Source organism: Typopeltis vanoorti, chromosome 6, assembly GCF_054136105.1.
Source record: "Typopeltis vanoorti isolate ZY-2024b chromosome 6, IOZ_Tvanoo_1.0, whole genome shotgun sequence".
NCBI classification, from domain to species: Eukaryota; Metazoa; Arthropoda; class Arachnida; order Uropygi; family Thelyphonidae; genus Typopeltis; species Typopeltis vanoorti.
The window spans coordinates 39,596,973-39,620,866 of record NC_143554.1 but is presented as its reverse complement, the minus strand read 5'-3'; the positions used below and the strand labels follow the sequence as shown (position 1 = coordinate 39,620,866).

At 35.3% G+C, this 23,894-nt stretch overlaps 1 protein-coding gene across 1 annotated transcript in view; it reads left to right on the top strand.

The window, feature by feature from the left end:
• The window catches only part of LOC150105397 (integrin-linked kinase-associated serine/threonine phosphatase 2C-like), a 177,199-nt gene that overhangs the window by 101,318 nt on the left and 51,987 nt on the right, over positions 1-23,894 (top strand). The window contains exon 6 of the mRNA XM_090394128.1: positions 9,014-9,135. Within this exon, the coding sequence (XP_090250254.1) occupies positions 9,014-9,135 (122 nt within the window). The remainder of the gene's footprint in view (positions 1-9,013; positions 9,136-23,894) is intronic.

The window sequence follows — 23,894 nt, the reverse complement described above, 5'->3', positions numbered from 1 at the left end:
ACCAAACTCTCAGAATCAGACCCATAACTTAAAACTTGTTTGAACACTGTCAGTTTGGTGGTTTAGCTAATTTCTCACTTATTCCATATAAATTGATTCAGTTGGCTGCCCATCATATAAGCTTTCCTTATTCTATTACCTATTTCCAAAATTAAATTGCCAGCATTCAGTTCATCATTTGCCACTAAAAACTATGCCTAAATAGCTGAAATATTTCACTTGTTCCATAAATTTTCCATTGAGAATGCAACTGGTTTTCTGTTCCACCAATTTTCATAGTTTTTGACATTTTATTTCTGATTTTCATATCAAATTATTTACAGCTGTAATTCAGTTTAGTTAGAGAATCCTGGACACTTAACACTAGATGATTTCGGAGTAAATTACTCCAAAATCATCTAGTGTTAAATCCTTTAAATTACATCATGTATGTAATTTAAAGAGCTAAATTTGACATCAGATAATAAAACCAGCTTTGATGCCACTTTCTTTCATAATATGATCCACATACATGATGAATAAGAGTGGAGATAACGTACATCTTTGTCTTTTCTCTGATTTTGCATCAAACAATTTTGGGGAATTTATTTCTTTCATTGTTCTAACTGCTGCTGACTTACAACTTAAATATAGACTTTGAAAGTTTATTTTTCACTTGTTAGACTATAATAAATTTAGTTTAATCCTTTATCCAAGTGTGAGCAAACAAAGTTTGCGCCTGAAAGTATCTTCAGGACTGGGGTAAGGTGATACAACACCAGGCAACTCATTGCAAAGGTGGAGCAAGCTAACATCACTCCTATCTCAGTATCTCCCATAATGCAAAACACATCTCCTTGCGGATATGTATAATGTTATGCATTTAGGGAAAGGGCCACTACCCAGACTAGTTTCGACCTTTAATGAGGTCTCTTCAGTGGGAGCCAGGCCCAAGTGGAGATACTAGGCAGAAGCATTAGCAAGATCATCTCTACCTATAGGAGTTGGCAAACGGTGTGCCACCTTTTTATTAAATTACTCTGGATTTAGAGAGTTGAATGCTGAAAATTTATTTTTCACTTGGTAAGACTAATAAATTTAGTCATCATCATCATCAAATTCCTGCCATGTACCCTCAAGGGGGTGTACAGGATATGATAGTACTACATGAAAAAAATTGCATCGTTACTAACTTCCTATCTACAATTTTCCTCCAAATTAGTCTGTTACTTGTCAAGACTCCAACATTATCAGATCTTATATTTCTATCATGTAAGGCACTTTGTACTGTATCAATCCACCTATATCTTGGTCTTCCTCTGGGTCGTTTTGCTGCCAATCTGGCAGAGAACACTTGTTTTGCTAATCTTTCTTCTCCCATTCTGCTTAAGTGACCATACCACCTGAGATTAGCTCTGCTAATGCATTCCTGGATGCTGACAATATCAAGTTCTTTCCTAATATCCTTGTTTTTAATATGATATTGCCATTGATGCTATCTGTTCACACCTATAATCTTTCTCAGGACTCTCATATCTGCAGTCTCTAGTTTTTGGTCAAGTGTTTTACTTCTGACTCAGCTCTCAGATCCATAAGTTAAAGTTGGTTTGAACACTGTCTTGTATACAGCTAATTTAGTGTTCCGACTAATTTCTCTCTTATTCCATCTGAATTTATTCAATTGACTTCCCACCATACCAGCTTTGCTGATTCTGTTGTCTATTTGTATATTGAATTTACCATCTTAACTAAAAATCGTGCCTAAGTAGCTGAAATGTTTTACTTGTTGCACAGGTTCTCCATTCACAACACAGTTGACATTTTCAATGATTTGCCTATTTTCATTGTCTTTGTCTTTTTATTGCTGCCCTTCATACCATATCTATTACAACAGTTATTCAATTTAGTCAGAGAATATTGCAGACTTGTAGCGGATATATTTAGAAGTATAACATCATCGGCATAAAGCGAAGAGCTGATATTAACATCTCCAATTTTGATATCGTGTTTAATACCACTTTCCTTTATAATGTGATCCATATAGATAATGAATAACAGAGGGGATAATGTACATCCTTGTCTGATGTCATATTTAACATTAAACCATCTTCCTGTACTTCCTTCAATTCTAACTGCTGACTTACAACTCAAATAAAGACTAAATATTGGTTCATATAATGGTTGATATAAAACATTTTTATTCCATATAAATGTAGCTTATTGAATAGCTTCTCTCTTGCCACCTTGTCATATGCCTTTTCCGAATCGACAAAACTTAAATACAGATCTTTGTTATATTCCCATGCTTAATCGACTATTTGTCGTAAAGTGAAGATCTGAACCTGACAACCTCTATTTGGCCTGAATCCAGCTTGTTATTTCACCCAGCTTTTCTTCCACAATTCTTCTTAATCGTTTCTCAAGTATACTTGCATAGATCTTGATAGGAACACTTAGTAAGGAAATACCTCTGTAATTCTCACATTCAGTTTTATTTTCCTTTTTATATATGGGTACTATGAAAGCTCTACTCCGATCATCAGGAATTCGTCCCACTATCCAGTCTTTCTGAACTATGCAGTGCAGCCACCTGTAAGACTTTTATACCACCATACTTGAGCATTTCTGGTCGAATATCATCTACTCCTGCTGCCTTTCCACATTTTAAGCCTTTGATGGCTTTTTCTACTTTAAGTATGGATATGTATTCCTGACTGCATGCCTGGTGAGTGTTTTTTACCACAGTGCTGTCATCACTGCTTGTTTCATTTAGCAGTTTTTCAAAGTAATTACTCCATACTTCAAGGATATCTTTTTCTCCTGTTTTCATTTCACCTTTATCATCTCTAATTCCTTTTACAGCACTCTTTCCTCCATTCCTAAGCTTCTTCAACAACCTCCAGAATATTTTGCCATCTTCTTGATATTTATTTTCTATATTCTTGCCAAAGTCCTCCCGTGACTTTTGTTTAGCTAGTTTTACACAGTGTTTAGCATTCTTGCATTTGTCTCTGTATTCTCTAAGAGCACAAGCTGACTTATTTGCCAGGAACTTTTGATATGCTTTCTTCTTTTCCTTCACTGCTTCTTTAACTTCCTGTGTTGGAGTTCTAATTTTTCCATCCTTGCAGACAACTTCACCACATGCCTCTCTAGCTGAATCAATCAGGGCTTTCTTCAAGGCTTGCCACTGAATCTCCAAGGTTTGATTCCTGTTCTCAAGCTGTTTCATTTTTTCTTCAATAATCTTCGTGTATTTTAGTCTACAGTTCACATCTGAGAGCTGCTCAACTTTTATTCGCTTTAAAACTTTCTTACATGTTATTCTTTCCAATAGTTTAATCCTTTATCCAAGTGGGAGCAAACAAAGTTTGCGCCTGAAAGTATCTTCAGGACTGCGTGGTACAACACCGGGCAACTCGTAACAAAGGTGGACCAAGCTAACATCACTCCTATCTCAGTATCTCCCATAATGCAATACACATCTCCTTGTGGATATGTGTAATGTTATGCATTAAGGGAAGGGCCACTACCCAAACTAGTTTCAACCTTTATTCAGGTCCCTTCAGTGGGAGCCAGGCCCAAGTAGAGATACCAGGCAGAAGCATTAGCAAGGTCATCTCTACCTATAGGAGTTGCCAAACGGTATGCCAGCTTTTATTAAATTACTCTGGATTTAGAGAAAGATGTTGAAATTTTATTTTTCACTTGGTTAGACTATAATAAATTTAGTTTAATCCTTTATCCAAGTGTGAGCAAACAAAGTTTGCACCTGAAAATATCTTCAGGACTGGGGTAAGGTGGTACAACTGGGCAACTCGTTGCAAAGGTGGAGCATGCTAACATCACTCCTATCTCAGTATCTCCGATAATGCAAAACACATCTGTACCACCTTACCCCAGTCCTGAAGATACTTTCAGGTGCAAAGTTTGTTTGCTCACACTTGGATAAAGGATTAAACTAAATTTATTATAGTCTAACCAAGTGAAAAATAAACTTTCAACATCTTTCTCTAAATCCAGAGTAATTTAATAAAAAGGTGGTACACCGTTTGGCAACTCCTATAGGTAGAGATGACCTTGCTAATGCTTCTGACTGGTATCTCCACTTGGTCCTGGCTCCCACTGAAGAGACCTCAATAAAGGTCGAAACTAGTCTGGGTAGTGCACTTCCCTCAATGCATAACATTATACATATCTGCAAGGAGATGTGTTTTGCATTATGGGAGATACTGAGATAGCAGTGATTTTGGCTTGCTCCACCTTACCTTGGTCCTGAAGATACTTTCAGGCACAAACTTTGTTTGCTCACACTTGGATAAAGGATTAAACTAAATTTATTAAATATAGACTATTAAATATATGCTATATGGGATGATGTTAGAATAAGTACAAATCCTCCATATATGCCCATGATTTCTTAACTATTGTCATAAAGTGAAAATCTAATCTTGACAATCTCTCTTTGGTCTGAATCCAGCTTCTTGTTCTCCAAGTTTCTATTCCACAATTTTTCTCAGCCTCTTCAAGTGTCGCATAAATCTTACCCAGAACACACAATAGAGAAATTCATCTTAATTTTCACATTCAGCTTTATTTCCTTTTTTATAGATGAGAAATATAAGAACAGTTCTCCAATCTTCTGACCTCTGAATTATGCAGTGTAGAGATGGTAAATTTTATCTCCATATTTGAGCATTTCTGGTTGAATATGATCTCGTGTTTGCATTTCTCTTGAAAATTTTCTACTGCTGTTTTGAAACTGCTTGGTCGTTTAACAATCTTTCAAAGTAATTACTCCAGATTACTCTACTACGTTTTTTTTCAATAGTTTCCAGAACATTTTGCTACGATTCTGATATTTACCATCTATATTCCTACGGAAGTCTTCCAATGATTTGTTTAGATGTTTTTACACATAGCTTAGCTCTCTTCCATTTTTTTTCTGTATTTGTTTTGTTTAGAGCATCTGCTATCTTATTTGTTAAGAACTTCAGTATGCTCTCTTCATTTCCAGGACTGCTTCTTTAACATTTTGTGTCAATCAATGTTTTCTTCAGTGTCACTGAGAATCTAAGATTTGGTTATTGTGTTTGAATTTGTTTTTTTTTATGTAATTCTTGTATAATTCAGTCTACAGTTTATCTGTAAAAGCTGCTCAAATTTAATTATTTTGAAAACTTTTTATGTATACTTTTCTTTTCAATGTAATGTTCATTTTTGATCTGCTGTGAGCAAGCGTGGCACCCATCTTGCACAAAGCTTTTTCATTTGCAATTCTTCATGCAAAATATATCCTACACGTTCTTTTTAAATGCCTATAGTCTCAGCAATTTCACTCACTTTGACTCACCAGTCATCCAAATCGTGCACTTGATCAGTGATTTCTGGTGTTGCTACACTTTTTGGACGTCCTTCATGTGGATCATCTTCACGGCTGGTATGGCCACATTTAAACTCGGCAGCCCATTTCTTAATTGTTGAAAATGAAAGAGAAGAGTGACCATAAACTTTTATGAGCTTCGAATGAATTTCTTTTGGCATTAAACTTTTTTTTTTACAAAGAATTTTATAACCGCACAATACTCAGTTTTGTCCATTTCAAGCTATACAGACAACACTTTTGCTTCAGGCAGCTATATAAAACAAACTATGTGATAGAATGACTTGTAAATTTACATGGATGCTTATGACAGATGTACAAACTTAGAAAAAAAAATCTTGCCAATAGTGTTGCCATCTATGGTCGAAGCCAAGAACTTTTCAGACCACCCTCGTAATGTAGCTTGTCGCTGTATATATATATATATGTGTATGCTTCAGGTGTTGACCTTAATATGAAGTTCAGAATGTCAGGAAATTAAAGTAATTGTTGTTAACACATTAGTAGTCTTCATAATTTATCAAAATGGGCATAGTCAATGAGGCTTTTCTTATTTCTTCTTTCCACGTAAACTTGTGGACATCTTTATGTCAGAACATGGTGTTAGTAATGACTAGCATATCCTGAGCAGGAATCCAACAGATACTTACCATTATTACTAGGCTTGCCCTTTTCTCCAAACTTCCCCAAACATTTCTATGTCTTGTTGGATTCATTTCCTGCTGTTTAGATCTCCAACAACGACTATTTTTTTACCCATTTTCTTTGTTAGATGCCTGCTCTAAGGCAAATGACAAGAAAACTGCTCCATTTCTTCCTTAGGAGTATCTTCTGTGGGATAATAGGCACAAATAAGTTTCATTGTCCATTTCCCCATTTTGAAGTCTGACTACACCAGATTGCCTTCCAGTCTAGAAGTTTATCTTTGTGTTGGTGCTGAATGCTATTGGTACTCCATCCTTTCTTTAATCATTATTGCCCAAATATATACATCGTATACTTATTTAGTAAGATCTCGCCTGTTTTTGTCTTCTTTGTCTCAATAATGCCAAGTATGTCCACGTGGTACTTTTCCAGTTCTTCTATAAGTTTGATACCTTTACATTGATGGTTCCTATCTTCATTTCTTCTGACATTGGGTTGGGTTTTTTTCTTCTTCTTCTAGATGTTGAGTTTGTGTTTGTTCCAGTAGCTGACTTTTCACTGTTCACCCCCAGTTCCCTCACGATAATGGGGGGGGGGGGGACTTTGTTGAACTGAGTAATATCCCAGGCCACATGAAATTTCATCATGTTGCACTATTATTTGTTGTTTAAGTCAATAGAGAGTACAGTTTTGTTTGGCTAAGTTCCAAATTGCCAGCCCATCCTTGTTTGTTCAGTAACCAGCAGATACCTACTAATAGGTATCCAATCCTCACCTTTACAAGACGTAAAGTGAGGATTGGACATTAAGTCAGAAACTCTAATCAGTTCTCTGCATTCTTTAAAGGTGATGTGGAGGTTTCCTCCCACTTATTTGGTTTTGACCCTCAAGTGATCCCATATATGCACTGACTTCTTGGAAAGAAGTCATTGTGCATCATGCCATGTGTTTGTAGTCGGTATAAATTAGAGGAATATGATGCACATCTGTGTCTGGGTGAAATGGCTGCGAGAAGGCAACTAATGAAGTTTGAAAGAGGTGTTGTGATAGGATGCCATGTGCAGTAAGATGGTGAAGCTTAGAAAGCTGCTGTGTTATGAAGCAGTGAATCATGCTACATCCTCTACTGAGCAGATGGACAGCTCTGGCTGGTGTCTGGTGAAATGTCTCTTACCAGAGTAAGAGACATTTCACATCAATAATCATCAATAATCCTAACCCCAACTATGAAATTTGGAGGTGGCAGTGTGATGATATGGTCCAGTTTTTCAGAATTTGGCCTCAGACCTGTTTGTGGTGCCACAAACACTGAACTCTGAGAGTTCAGTGATTTCACCACAAACAGAACTGACCATTATCTCTTTCAGCAAGACAGTGCACCATGTCATAAGGCTGCTCTAGTTACCGCATGGTTTGCGGACATGAACATCACCACACAAGACTGCCCTCCACAGTGCCCTGATCTCAATCCTATTAAAGAACTGGAGCATTGGGTGAGATCAAGAGATGTCTGCCCCACAATAGCCTTCACCTCATTACATGGCTACTACAAGCATTATCATATGCTTGTGTGCAATCATCACAAAAGGAGGTCTTACATCTTATTAACATGGGCAGTATGGCCGTTTTATTCCTCACAGTTGTGTCCATTGACTGCTTTTCAACCAGCATATATATACAGGGTGTTCGGGATAAATTTGACATATTTATAATTAATTATATTTTTCCGTAAGTTACATGTATTAACACACACTTCTCTTCATTTAAAAGTTTGGACCCTTCTTCATTCATATACAAGATGTCAGAAAGGATGGATAGCTGGAACCCACCTGAATCATGGAAGAGAATAACTTGTATCATGATGATTCGTGCCCGCCATCAAAATAAGGATATTACGACTGCTGCCCAATGCTCCCTGAATACAGTAAAAACAATCAGGCATGAACTAGAGAACTTGCAATGGTGACTACGAGGATGTAGCAAGAAGAAAGATCCCTAGCAGACGATCTGATTGCGTTCGTACAGCAGAATTCCTCGCAAATCTGCAGGAACAGGTGTTGAAGAACCCTGGCATTGGAATTCGGGCTTTGTTCGTGGAGTTGCTAACTGTAGTCAAGCCCTGGATAACAAGGGTAGCCAATGGTAGGCCGTATGTATGGCAGCAGGATTCGACTCCTTGCCACACCTCTGGGAAAAGTCAAAAATGGTTGTCTGAAAATTTCTACGACTTCACCAGTCCAAATGTTTGGCCTCCAAACTCCCCAGACCTTAACCCCATGGATTATTTTGTATGGGGCGCAGTTGAAAAAGACACCAATCGCACTTCCAGTAATACAAAAGCCCAGTTAATGGATAAAATTAAAACAGTTTTTGCGGCCCTTCCCAGGGAAACTGTAGCATCAGCTTGTTCGAGGTTCCGAAGCAGAATTGAAGCTGTGATCGATGCTAATGGTGGTTATTTTGAGTAAATCTTGTTGATAGTATTGTAATTAACTCTGCCTGTAATGTTTTTTTGTCAATTCATTAAATTTAATAGATACAAAGAAGATTTTCTTTTTCCTTACGAAACTGTCAAATTTATCCCGAACACCCTGTATATATATATATAAAAAACTTGAAAATCTCAAATACAATTTGAACAGATTTCTAATCAGTTCGAATTGTATTTCATATTTTCGATATTATTGAGACAGTTTTTGTAAATACTAATTTTGCAAATAAAATTTTTATTTTATTTATTATGCCATATGTATGGAAAACTAAAAATGCATCTGCCCAATACAGAAGGGGCATATGTGAGAACTTGATAAAACAAGTTCCCACATGAAGTAAAACATGCAGGAAACACCATCCAGTGAAGGTGAGTTAAGATATGGATATAAGAGTGTACAAAATTAAAATTTTTATTTCTGCCATATAATAATTTCATATTGATTTTGCTCTTATACATGTGCCTTTATTTATTTATTCATTCCTTTTTTGCTTTACTATATGTAATTTATATAGGCAATTCTTTGTCGATATCAACCAGAAACACAGAAGCATGTTGCAATACCTTTGAGCAAAGATCACTCCCCAACAGATTATCAGGAAAGGATGCGTATCCAAAAGTTAGGTGGTCATGTGAGGTAAAGGTTTTTCCCTTTCCTTTTCTTTTTCCCTTTATTTTTGTTGATCCATCTCTGAAAGTTCTGACTAATAGCACATTTACTACACATGGTACTGAATGTGCTAAAGCACATTTAGTAATATGTGTAAGCTGAAGGTTAAAGATTTTTCCTTTCCTTTTCTTTTTTCCTTTATTTTATGCCAATCCCACTGTGAAAGTTCTAACTTAGAGCACATTTAGTACTATGTGTAAGCTAAGAGTTAAATAACTCAAAAATTCAGCTCTAGGAATGAAACATAGTACTTTTTCAAGCCACTTCAGGCCTCCAATAAGCAGAGTGGTCACATTAGACCAGACAATATGTTATGCTAGCTGGTAATTAATGAAAATTGATTACCAGCTAGCATACAGTTATACAGTATGCTAGCTGGTAATCAATGAAAATTGATTACCAGCTATCATACCTTTATGTATATAAATATTACTCATAAAAGATAATCCTACACGTTATCTTTGCACTATCATTTCATCTATAGAAAGTACCATTGTTATGAGTGACTACAATAAAGAATTAGAGCAGGCTTGATTAGCCATTGAATTATGCCATAATGGACTTCACTTTGAAATATGCATCTACTGTAGTTTTTACCTAGGGATCATTGAAATCATCCAAAAGTTGTCCTTATATTGAATCTTAACAGTGGTACAAAAAATCACAACCCACTCTGGAAATGCAAATATACCTGCCATATCTCTCGATTTGTGTCTGTGGTCCCCACAGAAAGTTCTATTAAGGGAAATGTGAAATTTTTCAAGTCATTACAAACTTGACACTAACAAACAAGAAAAACTAGTCCTTGTTGGAAATCTAAACAAGAGAGTCAGAAATTAATAACTGATATATAGAAAAGTTTGGAGGAAAAGAGCAAAGCTAATAATAATGGTAAGTACCAACTGTATTTTATTTATTTTGTATGGGGTTTTCCTCTTTCCTCCCCCATTCCTTAAGATGGGCTGAGCCCTCCTAAGTATTAAGTATATTTTATGACTGTAGATCCGTGTGTGTGTGTTCACAGGGCTGGTTTGCCTGTTCTGAGGGATGGAAAAACTTGAGTTTCTGGGAGAAAAAATCCTCTCCCTCTGTATGAGACCAGCTAACTCACCTTTAGTCAAAAGAGACGATAAAGGTTCCTCACATCATGGTTGGGAATCGAACCCAGATCTTCCTGACCAAAGGTTTTCATCTATACCGACTGAGCTACTGAGGCTCTACCTACAGTATTATTTCTGCTCGTGGATTAGTTATTACTGATGCCATGTTCCAATGCAAGGTTGTACATAAATTTACATGGAAAGAAGCCAAAACTACTAGTCTTATTGACTATGTTATGGTTGATAATGCTAGCTTTAGGAATAGAGTGATCACCATGTAGTTTTAAATAGGATGAATATCATATCAAAAAGAAAATATGTCCAAAAGTTTTAAAAAGAATCAAAGTTAAGCAGTATTTGGAGGTGAACTGTAGACTCTTGCAAATATTATTGAAAAATAAAAATGAAAACGTTTTATGAAAACTAACTATCAGGTTTCAAAATCTGAAGAAAACATTGATCATTGTACTTGACAAAAAATTGTATTCTTGTTTTAATCCTTGACCCAAGCATAATCAAAGAGAAGTATCTACATAACTAGGCTACTTTTATATAGAAGCTATTAGAATACTTCAGTATCTTTACTGGTGTAGCTCTCACTATTATGATGATGATATCATAATTGTCTGAGGAGTGATCATTCTCATAATGCATGTCAATCTACATGTCCTGAAGGGGATGTATATTAGAATGCACCTTATTTTCAAAGATTAGTTTTTTCTGTGAGTCACCCTTTCATTTTGTTCTATATAATAAGTAAAAAAATTCAGTGAACATTTTAACAAATGTTTAAGGATCACGACATCATATCAAAGTTGCATATTGTTGTATTGTTGTTGCATATTGTTGCATATAGTGTCAAAGTTTGCATATTGAAATAGCATAATAAGCAAACTGCAATGAATTAAACACTGATCACTTTAAACTAAAATGACTAAAAATAAATGAAGTGAAAAATAACTGTCAACCGAGTTACAAATTTCTTCATTGTAAGATTCTCTTATTAATCAACAATTTCAGAAATGCACTGATTTAAAAACGAAATGAATACATAAATCAAATGACATAGAAGAGGAAAATCCGAAACAAATCCTGATAAAAGCAGCAACAGAAAACTTGTGAATAAAGAGTAAATGAATAGAAAAGAGGACTATGAAACTGGGACAAGGAAATAGAAAAGATAATTTTTTTTAAAAAAATTAAAAAAAAGAGTTAACAGAAATGGCTCAACTCCAAGACAATAGAAGTAAAAATAGAGTACATAAGAAACATTACAATTGCAAAATGAGAAGTAAGGGAAAAACAGAGAGAGGGAGAGAGATGGAACAGTTTTGTAACAGAACTAGAAAAGGATATAACTAAGCCACAACTTAAAAACCTATAAAATAATAAAATACCTGAACAAAGAAATAAAAGATAAAAATACAACCAATAGATTTAGAAAAATGGGTAACTTTTCAAAATCTCTGGACTGATGATCATAAAGAAATAAAGTTTTATACAACAATGAATGATCTAACATAAAATATGTCAGAATTAAAAAAAAAAAAAAAAATGCAAGAAAACTAGGAAGCCACCAGAAGAAGACAATATAAACATGGAACTGTACAAAAATGCAGGTGAAAATTTTATTGAAAGACTTCTGACATGATCTGGATTTCTGAGAAAACTCTAAACTCTGGCAAAAAGCACTGCTTATCCTAATGTATAAAAAAAATAAATAAATAAACATCACTGCAGGTAACTATAGAGGAATTATTCTGCTAAATGCAGGGTGCAAAACATATGCAGGAATATTAAAAGAGAAACTAAACAGTATTGTAGAGGACAAACTACTAGAAGAACTAAATGGATTCCAAAAAGACTGATGTTGAATAGACTCAATTTATACAAAGAATATTAATTTAAAGTTAAGAGAATTTTAAAAATAAGCACATGTGGCAGCCTTCATTGATTATTAAAAGGCTTTGAGAAAATCTAAATATACCAAACCAGATCTTACAGTTTATTCAAGAAATATATACAGGAAATAAAATAGCAGTCAAATTAGAACAAATATCAGAATGGAAAGACATATCAAGAGGAGTACGGTTTGGATGTATCCTATCGATTCTGTTTTTTAATATACGAGGGTGGTCTGAAATGTTCTGGGCCTAACAATGAAAAAACGAATTTACAATTTCAAAATTATTTTTATTTTTCAACATAATCTTCCTTAAAACTAATACATTTATTCAAGCGCAATTATCCCGTCCCTGTAGTGGTTCTCAGTAAGATCTGCAAAATACCCCTCTACAGCTGCAATCATCTCTTGATTCAAAGAAAAATGCTGACCAGTGAGGAAGAGTTTTAGTTTTGGGAAGAGATAGAAGTCAGAGGGAGCCAAATCTGGGGAATATGGTGGATGTTCCAACGTCTTATAGTGCAGATCCCTTAATTTTCCCATTTCCAAAAGCACCTTTGTGGGCAGGTGCATTGTCCTGATGAAAGATGATTTTTTTCTTCTACAAACTGGGTCTTTTCTCATGAATTTTTTGTCTAGTCTGGTTAAAAGATCAGAATAATATTCCCCGGTTATTGTTTTACCCTTTTCAAGATAATTAATAAACAAAATGCCTTTAGCATCCCAAAATACCAATGCCATGACCTTTCCTGCTGATAGAACAGACTTTGTCTTTGGTGCTGAACAACCGGCTTCTGTCCACTGTTTTGACTGCTGTTTGGATTCTAATGTGTATTGGTGAATCCAAGTCTCATCCATAGTAATAAATCAACGCACAAAATCAGTTTTATTCTTGTTAAAATGCTCCGAGCACTGTTCAGAGATTTTCATGCAGTGTGTTTTTGATCTCTTGTGAGCAAGCGCGGCTCCGATCATGTGCAAAGCTTTTTCATTTGCAATTCTTCATGCAAAATATATCCTACACATTCTTTTGAAATGCTTATAGCAATTTCACCCACTTTGACTCGCCGGTCATCCAATACCATATCATGCACTTGCTAAATGATTTCTGGTGTTGTTACACTTTTTGGACGTCCTTCACATGGATCATCTTCAAGGCTAGTACGGCCATGTTTAAACTCGGCAGTCCATTTCTTAATTGTCATAAACAAAGGAGAAGAGTGCCCATAAACTTTTATGAACTTTGAATGAATTTCTTTTGGCGTTAAACCTTCTTTTACAAAGAATTTTATAACCGCACTGTACTCATTTTTATCTGTTTCAAGGGATACAGACAGCACTTTTGCTTCAGACAGATGTACCAATTTAGAAAAAAAAAACTTGCCGATAGTGTTGCCATCTATGGTCGAGGCTGAGAACTTGCAGACTACCCTTTATATATATAACAATCTGGAAACCGCATAACCCCTTTGGTATACAAATAATCCCACAAATAAAAATACACTAATATTTGCAGATGATCAAATTATATTGGATAATCAGAAAATGATCTACAGAGATTAGTGAAATCATTAAATGCAATTTCAGAACAATATAATGTGAGAATAACAAACGTAAAGACAAAAATAATGCTTGTCAAAGGAGAAAATCCTATAAGAAGTAAAATAGTGATAGAGAATAAAATATTGAAACAAATAAGTACAAATACCTTAGATGCATAATAATAAATTTAGTTTAATCCTTTATCCAAGTGTGAGCAAACAAATCTTGCACCTGAAAATATCTTCAGGGCTGGGGTAAGGTAGTACAACACTGGGAAACTCGCAGCAAAGGTGGAGCAAGCTAACATCACTCCTATCTTAGTATCTTCCATAATGCAAAACACATCTCCTTGTGGATGTGTATAATGTTATGCATTAAGGGAAGGGCCACTACCCAGACTAGTTTCAACCTTTATTGAGGTCTCTTCAGTGGGAGCCCAGCCGAGAGGTGGAGATACCAGGCAGAAGCAATGGCAGATCATCTTTACCTATAGGAGTCCCACTAAAGAGACTTCAATAAAGGTCGAAACTAGTCTGGGTAGTGGCCCTTCCCTTAATGTATAACATTATACATATCTGCAAGGAGATGTTTTGCATTATGGAAGATACTGAGATAGGAGTGATGTTAGCTTGCTCCACCTTTGCTGCGAGTTTCCCAGTGTTGTACTACCTTACCCCAGTCCTGGAGATATTTTCAGACGCAAACTTTGTTTGCTCGCACTTGGATAAAGGATTAAATTAAATTTATTATAGTCTAACGAAGTGAAAAATAAACTTTCAATAACCTTAGATGCAACTTATCATATGAAGTTGAAAAAGATATAGACATTAAAATATCATTTGATAAAGTAAATAATAAATAGTATATTTAGGTCATCCCTGTTACAAAAACACTCCAGAATCAAACTATGTAATGTCCTATCTAAACCAGTTTTATTATATGGAAGTGAAACATGGACCAAAAGACAGATTCAAACAGCAGAAATGAAATTTCTCAGAAAAAACAGCTTGATATACCAAGTGGGACCATAAAACAAATGAAGAAATTTTACAATCTCTGAATATAAAACTAGTCAACCACTATATACTGTAAGTAAAGATAAACAAAAATGACTAGAACGTCTAAATTGAATATTAAACTGTCAAAAATGTCATATGGATGTAAAGTAAATGAAAAAAGAAGAATTGGATGATAAGAAAGCAATAGCATGAGACCAGAACACGCCACTTGGCCTAAAATCCATGATAGAAAGAAGAAACAAACCAATGTACATATTCACAACCCAAACATGTTTTTAACAAGGCCACTCTTGAATTTTCTTGCTGCTGATCTCTGCATATATTCATATAATCATAACTGAGCATCATCAGTTATGTCATAAAAATGGTAACCCCATTGATGGGCAGCATTGCTATCCGAAAGACAATGGAAATATGACTTATTGGATAGATGTTAACCATGTTGCCACTCTTAATACTCTCTTCACAAAAGAAGTTATGGCATTGTTTATTTATTACCAAAAGCAGTTAAACAAATGACAAGGAAGGCAGTCCATTCTACAGCCTAGAAAAAGACAAGAATACCAATGAAGTAGAAAAACCATGTTGTACTAAGTCAAAGACATATTTAGTGAATGAAAAATCTTTGAAAGAACAAGGCAAAAAATTTGGAGGTGTTAATGAAGATGGGAAATGAGTGGAAAGAAAGGCCCAAAGATTTCTTTGATATTGTCAATGCCTTGGGCATGATAAAAATTCCAGAAACCAAGGAATTCCTGTTGGCACAGAGAGAAAATGGGAAGTATAGGCAGGACACTTGAAAAGAAAGAGACTGCAGTAGGAAAGCATGAATAAAATTTTAGAATGAGAAAATGAAGAGAAAGTTAACCACTTTCAACAAGCCATTTTGACCCTTCATCGTCTGAAAATTAAGGAAAAGATTCTTATAATGAACAAATCAAGCCATTAACTTTGGGATCACACTCAAAATATGGGGGGGGGGATATTGTTGATGATAGCTTGGTAGTTAGCCTTGACATTGCCAAAAGTGATCAGAATGCAGCGAATAATATTAATTTAATAAGTTAAAAATCTAGGCCACAATCCTACAGAGTACAACATCAATCCCTCTTCCTCTGCATAAAAAGTGGAAAGAAATTGCTGAAGGCTTAAAATCAGAATTTAAAACAGATATCCTTTTTACCAAAGCTGGAGGATCAAGGAAATAAATTGTTGACTGCCTTCTAATTCTCATTTCTGGTGAAGGAGTTAATCAACTGCTTGGTGTTCCAGAACTCCCAGCTGAAACAGGCAAACAGAGTGAATAGCTTTTGATGCAGCACCTGAATGGGAAATATCCGTGACAGTTAAATGGATGTGCTTCAAATCTACCAATAATGGGTCGATAAATGGAACCTGCATCCCTTTCGAGTGTAATACAAAGACCTGTTGTGGTTGCCTCGCTGTCACCATATTTCAAGAATATGATGACAGCAATCCCATAAAGAAAAATAAAAAAGCCACAGCAGCTTTTTCCTTATTCACATTTTATTTGGAGAGATATTAAAAACTAATTGTTCTGACTCCTAAATATACTCTACATCATTTCAAATTTTCAGTTTTTTTTTTTTTTTTTCTTCTTATTGCAAAAACAATTAATAGGCACCTCACAAAATTCAAAAGATTTAAATTTGCTGTTTTTAAGAAGAGAATGCAATTTAATGTGAAGTCAGCAGCCCCTCTGTATACAGTTAGCCTAGTTGTTGAAGATACTTCATTTGCAAACATTTGTTTGATTCTGATGGAGTAAAGAATTAAAACAAGAATATTCATGTAAGTATAATGTACTTTCTAATAAATAAATAAATAAAAAATTCCTACAGAAAACATTGATCACTTCAATCAGGGAGATGTGGGGGAAGTTGTCCGAAGATGTAGAAAAATGAGAACTTCATGGTCGACTCAAGATGTTAGAGACACATTCCTGGAAAACAAGGAAGCAACAAAAATACTTAGAATTCCTACACAGTGCAACAAAAAAAAACCAAGGTTTGATATTACACCAAGTGTGGTCGGCATTCATAAAAAATCTAACTTCCTCAGATCTTGGACATAACACATGTGAAGCACAGAACATGACAACAAATAACAATGTTCCAACAAACATTCAGTAACGAATGTTTAAATTTTTTCAATGTTACAGTTAGAAACATCTAATGGACTATGAATTTAATGTTTTTTAGTTGTGTTTAAATTTTTTTATACACCAATGCCCCTGATGATGTAAGTCATACAACTTACGAAACTTGTCGGGTTTTCACGTATCCTGTTTGTATTTAATAAACATGTCCCAATACTGGAATCAATCTCTCGAACTAATGAACCACAGAAACCTTCGCACACAACAAGAAATTATGTCTTAAGTTTCACTGGTAAGTCAGCAGGTTGCCTCAGAGAATACAAAAAAATGTAGAAAGCTAAGTGTAGAAATAGCTAAACAAAATTCATGGAAAGACCTTGGGAAGAATGTGGAAGATAAAGATCTGGAGTAATTGCATTAACAGATTCATTTCATCTCTCTGATCACTTTGTCCACACTCGCTATTGGGAGACCTATAAACACAAGGTCCCCCAATTTCTCATGTGTGGAATTGATATTTAAAAGAAAAGTTACAGAAAAGTTAAAGAAAAGTTTAGGGGTGCTTAAGGGTCAAAGCTGTATAACTGAGAGGAGACTTTCACTTAGCCTTTAAAGGAATGCGGAAAACCAACCAGGGCTTCTGACCTAATGTCAAATCCTCACCTTCTCGTGATGCACCCTGTTGAGTATCTACTTGGATACTGAACGAACGAGCATGGGCTGGCAATTTGGGATTTAGCCGACCAAATTGTATTCTTATTGGTTAAACCAAAATAAATAATGATGGTACGAGCATGACAAAATTTCATGCCGGCTGGGGCGTCGCCTGGTTAAACAAGGCCCTCGTTGTGTTCGCCAGAGAACCAGGGCGAACAGCGATAAGTCAGCTACTGGAACAAATCTGAAAACAAACATAAGAAGCCTGAATGGCAAAGAAATGGAGCTAGCTGTGGAATTAGATGAGTACCAGATCGACATAATAGGGGTGACTGAAACAAAAAAGACCAAAACTGGTGAGATCTTTCTGAGCAATAAATACAAAATGTTATATTCAGGCAATGACAATCAAGGAAAAGAAGGAGTAGCCATAGTATTCAACACAAAATACGAGGCTAATCTTGAATGGCAGTCAGTCTCAAGTAGAGTAACATGGGCAAATATGAGAATGGGGAACTGGACAATGAGACTTATTAGTGCCTATGGTCCCACATAAGGTTCTACTAAGGTAGAAGTGGAGGAATTTTTTGAGGCTTTAGAAAAAGCAACTGACACAATGAAAAAGGAAAAGTTGGTCCTTGTTGGGGATCTAAATAGCAGAGTAGGAAATGATTGTGAGACATACAAAAATATTTTGGGAATATTTGGAGAAAAGAGCAAAGCTAATAATAATGGCAAATATCTGTTTGATTTCTGCTCAGGACATGGACTGGTTATTACTAACACCATGTTCCAACATAAAAATGTGCACAAATTCACACGGAGAGAAGAGGCAAGGAATAAGAGAAGTCTGATTGACTATGTTATTGTGGATAGTGATGTTTTCTCCCTGGAGCAGGACACCAGAGTGTACAGAGGATTTCAAATTGGAAGTGATCACTATTTAGTCTTCAGCAGGATAAACTAGAATTTGATATTGAAAAGAATAACATGTAAGAAAGTTTTAAAGCGAATGAAAGTTGAGCAGCTCTCAGATGTGAACTGTATACTAAAATACACAAAGATTATTGAAGAAAAAATGAAAGAGTTTGAGAACAGGAATCAAACCTTGCAGATTCAGTGGCAAAATCTGAAGAAAACATTGATTGATTCTGCCAGAGAGGCATGTGGTGAAGTTGTCTGCAAGGATAAAAAAATCAGAACTCCGTGGTGGACACAGGAAATTAAAGAGGCAGTGAAGGAAAAAGAAGAAAGCATATCAAAAGTTCCTATCAAATAAGTCAGCTTTTACTCTTACAGAATACAGAGACAAATGTGCAAGAATGCTAAACACTGTGTAAAACTAGCTAAACAAAAGTCATGGGAGGCCTTTGGCAAGAATATAGAAAATAAATATCAAGAAGGTGGCAAAATATTCTGGAGGTTGTTGAAGAAGCTTAGGAATGGAGGAAAGAGTGCTATAAAAGGAGTTAAAGATGATAAAGGTGACATGAAAACGGGAGAAAAAGATATCCTTGAAGCATGGTGTAATTACTTTGAAAAACTGCTAAATGAAACAGTGATGACAGCACAGTGGTAAAAAACACTGACCAGGCATGCACTCAGGAATACATATCCATACTTGAAGTAGAAAAAGCCATCAAAGGCTTGAAATGTGGAAAGGCAGCAGGAGTAGATGATATTCGACCAGAAATGCTGAAGTATGGTGGTATAAGAGTCTTACAGTGGCTGCACTACATAGTTCAGAAAGCCTGGACAGAGGGACGAAATCCCGATGATTGGAGTAGAGCTCTCCTAGTACCCATATATTAAAAGGGAAATAAAACTGAATGTGAGAATTACACAGGTATTTCCCTACTGATTGTTCCTGGCAAAGTCTATGCAGGTATACTTGAGAAACTGTTGAGAAGAATTGTGGAAGAAAAGCTTGGTGAAGAACAAGCTGGATTCAGGCCAAATAGAGGCTGTCAGGATCAGATCTTCACTTTACGACAAATAGTCGAGAAAGCAATGGAATATAACAGAGATCTGTATTTAAGTTTTGTCAATTTGGAAAAGGCATATGACAAGGTGGCAAGATAGAAGCTATTCAATTCTCTACATTTATATGGTGTCAATGGGGCATTATATCAAGCAATACTTAGTCTTTATTTGAGTTGTAAGTCAGCAGTTAGAATTGAAGGAAGTACAGGAAGATGGTTTAATGTTAAATCTTTTGTGAGACAAGGATGTACATTATCCCCTCTGTTATTCATTATCTATATGGATCACATTATGAAGGAAAGTGGTATTAAACATGATATCGAAATTGGAGATGTTAATGTCAGCTCTATGCTTTGTGCAGATGATGTTATACTTTTAAATAAATCCGCTACAAGTCTGCAAGATTCTCTGACTAAATTGAATAGTTGTTGTAATTGATATGGTATGAAGGTCAGCAATAAAAAGACAAAGACAATGAAAATAGGCAGAATCATTGAAAATGTCAACTGTGTTGTGAATGGAGAACCTGAGCAACAAGTGAAACATTTCAGCTACTTAGGCACAATTTTTACTGAAGATGGTAAATTAAATATAGAAATAGACAACAGAATCAGCATAGCTGGTATCATGGGAAGTCAATTGAATAAATTCATATGGAATAACAGAGAAATTAGTCAGAACACTAAATTAGCTGTATACAAGACAGTGTTCAAACCAGTTTTAACTTATGGATATGAGAGCTGGGTCAGAAGTAAAACACTTGACCAAAGACTAGAGACCACAGATATGAGAGTCCTGAGAAATATTATAGGCATGAACAGATGGTCAATGGCAGTATCATATTAAAAACGAGGATATTAGGAAAGAACTTGACATTGTCAGCATCCAGGAATGCGTTAGCAGAGCTAATCTCAGGTGGTATGGTCACTTAAACAGAATGGGCAAAGAAAGATTAGCAAAACGACCCAGAGGGAGACCAAGATGTAGGTGGATTGATACGGTACAAAGTGCCTTAGACGATAGAAATATAATATCTGATAATGTTGGAGTCTTGATAAGTAACAGACTGATTTAGAGGAAAATTGTAGATAGGAAGTTAGTAATGATGTCATTTTTTTTTTCATGTAGTACTATCATATCCTGTGTACAACCCTTGAGGGTATGTGGCAGGAATTTGATGATGATAATGAAGAAAAGTTACAAAATATTGGTAGAAACTGCTTAAAGGAATTCAATCTACAGTACATATCAAAAAAACTTAAGAGGAAAATTTACTATCATAAACCCAAAATGTGAAAAGTCAGATGGAATACATGATATTCAGTGAAATACTCACATATGGAGGGGTGTGGGGGAGTATAATGATTGAATTTAGAATTCAAATGGTGAAATTCTTCATGATTTGATTAGACTCATACTACTCATCTGTTTAAAAAAAAACAGGAAATAAAATGGAATATAAGAATTTAAACTGGGTTCAGGGCAAATAGGAGTTCTTTGGACTAGATTTTTATTTTTGTTTTATAGATCTAGAAAAAGCATATCAAATGATAAGATGTCAAGAGCAGAGCTGCTCAAAACACTATTTGTAAATGGGATAGAATTGAGGGATGTATTTGAAAGATGGTTTGATATAAAAATAAGTGTGATGAAACATGCACGTGTATATCATCTTTGCTATTATTAATCGCATATGAAGGAAACTATTGAATAATTGCTGTAACAAATTTAGTATAAGAGATCAGCAACAAAAAATTCAATAACTGTTGATAAGCAGACATGGAAAATATCAGCTATATTCTCAGTTGAAAATTATGAAATGAGTAAGATACTTCAGATATTTAGAAAAACTTCATAATGATATCAGACTGAATGTCAAAATAGACAACAGAATAGGTAAAATTGCTAAAGCAGTAGTACACAAGACAGTGTTCATACAAGTTTTAACTTGTGGATCTGAGAGTTGGGCTAGAAATACAACAGTTTTGATCAAAGATAGACAACATAGACATGCACCTTGTTTGAGAGCAAATAGAAGTCATCATTGGTAGAATAATATTAAAATTAAAGATTAAAAGAAATGTGACATTAATATTCAAGGATTTATTAGCAGAATTAATCTAATGTACCTTAAACAATGGCAGAGTGATGCCCAACAAAAGAGGTATTTGATGGCAGAATAAGATACAGACACACCTCAGTCATGTGATACATTAGGTTCCAGGCCACTGTCACATAGCAGATCACTGCCTTTTTTGTAGATGCATGCATATAGGTCAGTAACTGATAAATAAAGCATTTATTTAAATGAAAAGCTAGAAATGAAAAATCATTAATGGAAGAATGAAGAAAATGGCATAACTTCTGGATCTTCATCAAATGCTAAATGCTTTCTTGCTGAAGATGAACAGACTTCTTGTAGTGGCTGATGATTAAGTAGGACTCCGAGTGGATATTGAAGGTTGTGGCAGGATTTGGGAAGATGCTGTTCTTTTAAGGAAATATACATTTAAAGAATGTTGAGTGGTAGATCATCTTTTCTTTTCTTTGTAGATTTCACTGAAACAGGCATGATCTAAAATGCCAGAATTTTCTTTAGAGCTTTCAGAATTGGAATACACCTTTTCAAAAATGAACACAGCAATTTCTAAATGATAAAAAGCTTCTGAAAGTTCTTTTCAAGTTATTTACTTAAGCAGAGGATTCAATATATATTCAGAATGGGTCTAACCTCCTACACTCTTCAGAAAGATCTTCATTAGTTATGGTTAGAAATGAGATTCAAGCAGATCGTAACATCTTCAGGTTACACTTCTAGTTCTTACTGTCTTGATATATCTACAGTATTTGCATTAACTTCCTCAAGAGGATTTTCAAATCCTTCAAAATCAATAAATTGGGAACACATCTGTTTCCAGGCACCTTTAAGTACTTCATTCAATTCTTCAACCTCTTTTACTTCATTCATGCATCTCTAATAGTCTTGATGCCATCCAAGATTGTGAAGCCTTTCCAGAATTCTTTAATTTTATTTGGTCTACCTTCAGATTCACCGTCTATTGCTACTATATCCTTTGCAAATGCAGCATTGACTTGGTAGTATTAGCAGAGAGGACAACCAACTACATGAATATGAGGGTTAAGATCATCTGATGATCTAGGTTGGCCAGGTGCATTATCCGAAGTAAGTAAAATTTTGAAGAGAATTTTCTTTTTTTGTGCAGTAAACCTTAACTGCAGGCACAATGTAGTTGAAAGCCATTTTTCAAAAAAAAGGGATGCAGTTAGCCATGCTTTCGAATTTGATTTCCAATAAACTAGAATTGTAGACTTTGCATAATTCTTGAGGATTCTTGGATTTTCTGAATGATAAATTAGCATAGGCTTGAATGTAAAATCTCCAGAAGCATTAGAACCTAACAAAAGGGATAGCCTGTCTACAAGTACTGGAAAAAGGGACTGTGTCTGGTGAACAATATTACAATAAGTTCTTCTATATTCGATTGTTCTGTGGTGCTGTAGGCAAAAAATTCATTTTTATGGATGACAATGTCACACCACATTGTACACGAGCAGTAGAGATACTTCTAGAGACCAAGGAAACTAATCAAATTGAGTAGTCAACATGCTCCCCAGACCTCAACCCCCATAGAACACATTTGGGATGCAATAGGGAAATGCATTGCTGCTAAAAATTCCCCTCCAGAAAACAAAGCCTTATCCCTTGCTCTGAAGGAGGAATGAGCCAGTTTGCTTCAAGAACTCCTGAATCACTTGATGCAAAGCATGGTATGGTGTTGTGAGAGCTGTATCACAGTTCAGGTGGATATATTATATTCCATACTGAAATGTCTCTCCACTTAGTTTTCTGTAAGCACTGTATGTTAATTCTTTAACTACGTCCTTAGGAAATTTGTATGAAATTTATAACACATTTTTTGTGTAATATAATTTATTAGTATGCTGGCAATAAATTTATGTCCACATGTGGCTGTAGTCACGAAAATATTTTCATCTACAGGTAAAAATGTAGTTCGTCCTTAGCTTTTGGAAATTAGTGTAGCATAGTGAAAACATTCAGCATTATTATTATTATTATTATCTGAGAACTCCACAGAGTCCAAAGACTCATTGAGGAAGGGCACCTACTCTATAGCTCTCTTTCTCCACCACTCAATCCACCAACAAACTGCAACTGCACTGATGCCATCTACCACCCACCACTAGTATTTTCAGACAATTACAAACATCCATGTACACAGTGGGATTCAAACCCACAGCCACAGCCTTTTGGCTGGACAGTAGATATGCAAACCACTTGGCCAACCAGATTAGCAATTATAACAATTAAACCTAGAACACCAAGGTGATGGGGAGGGAGGGGGGTGCATCTATTGTTTTTG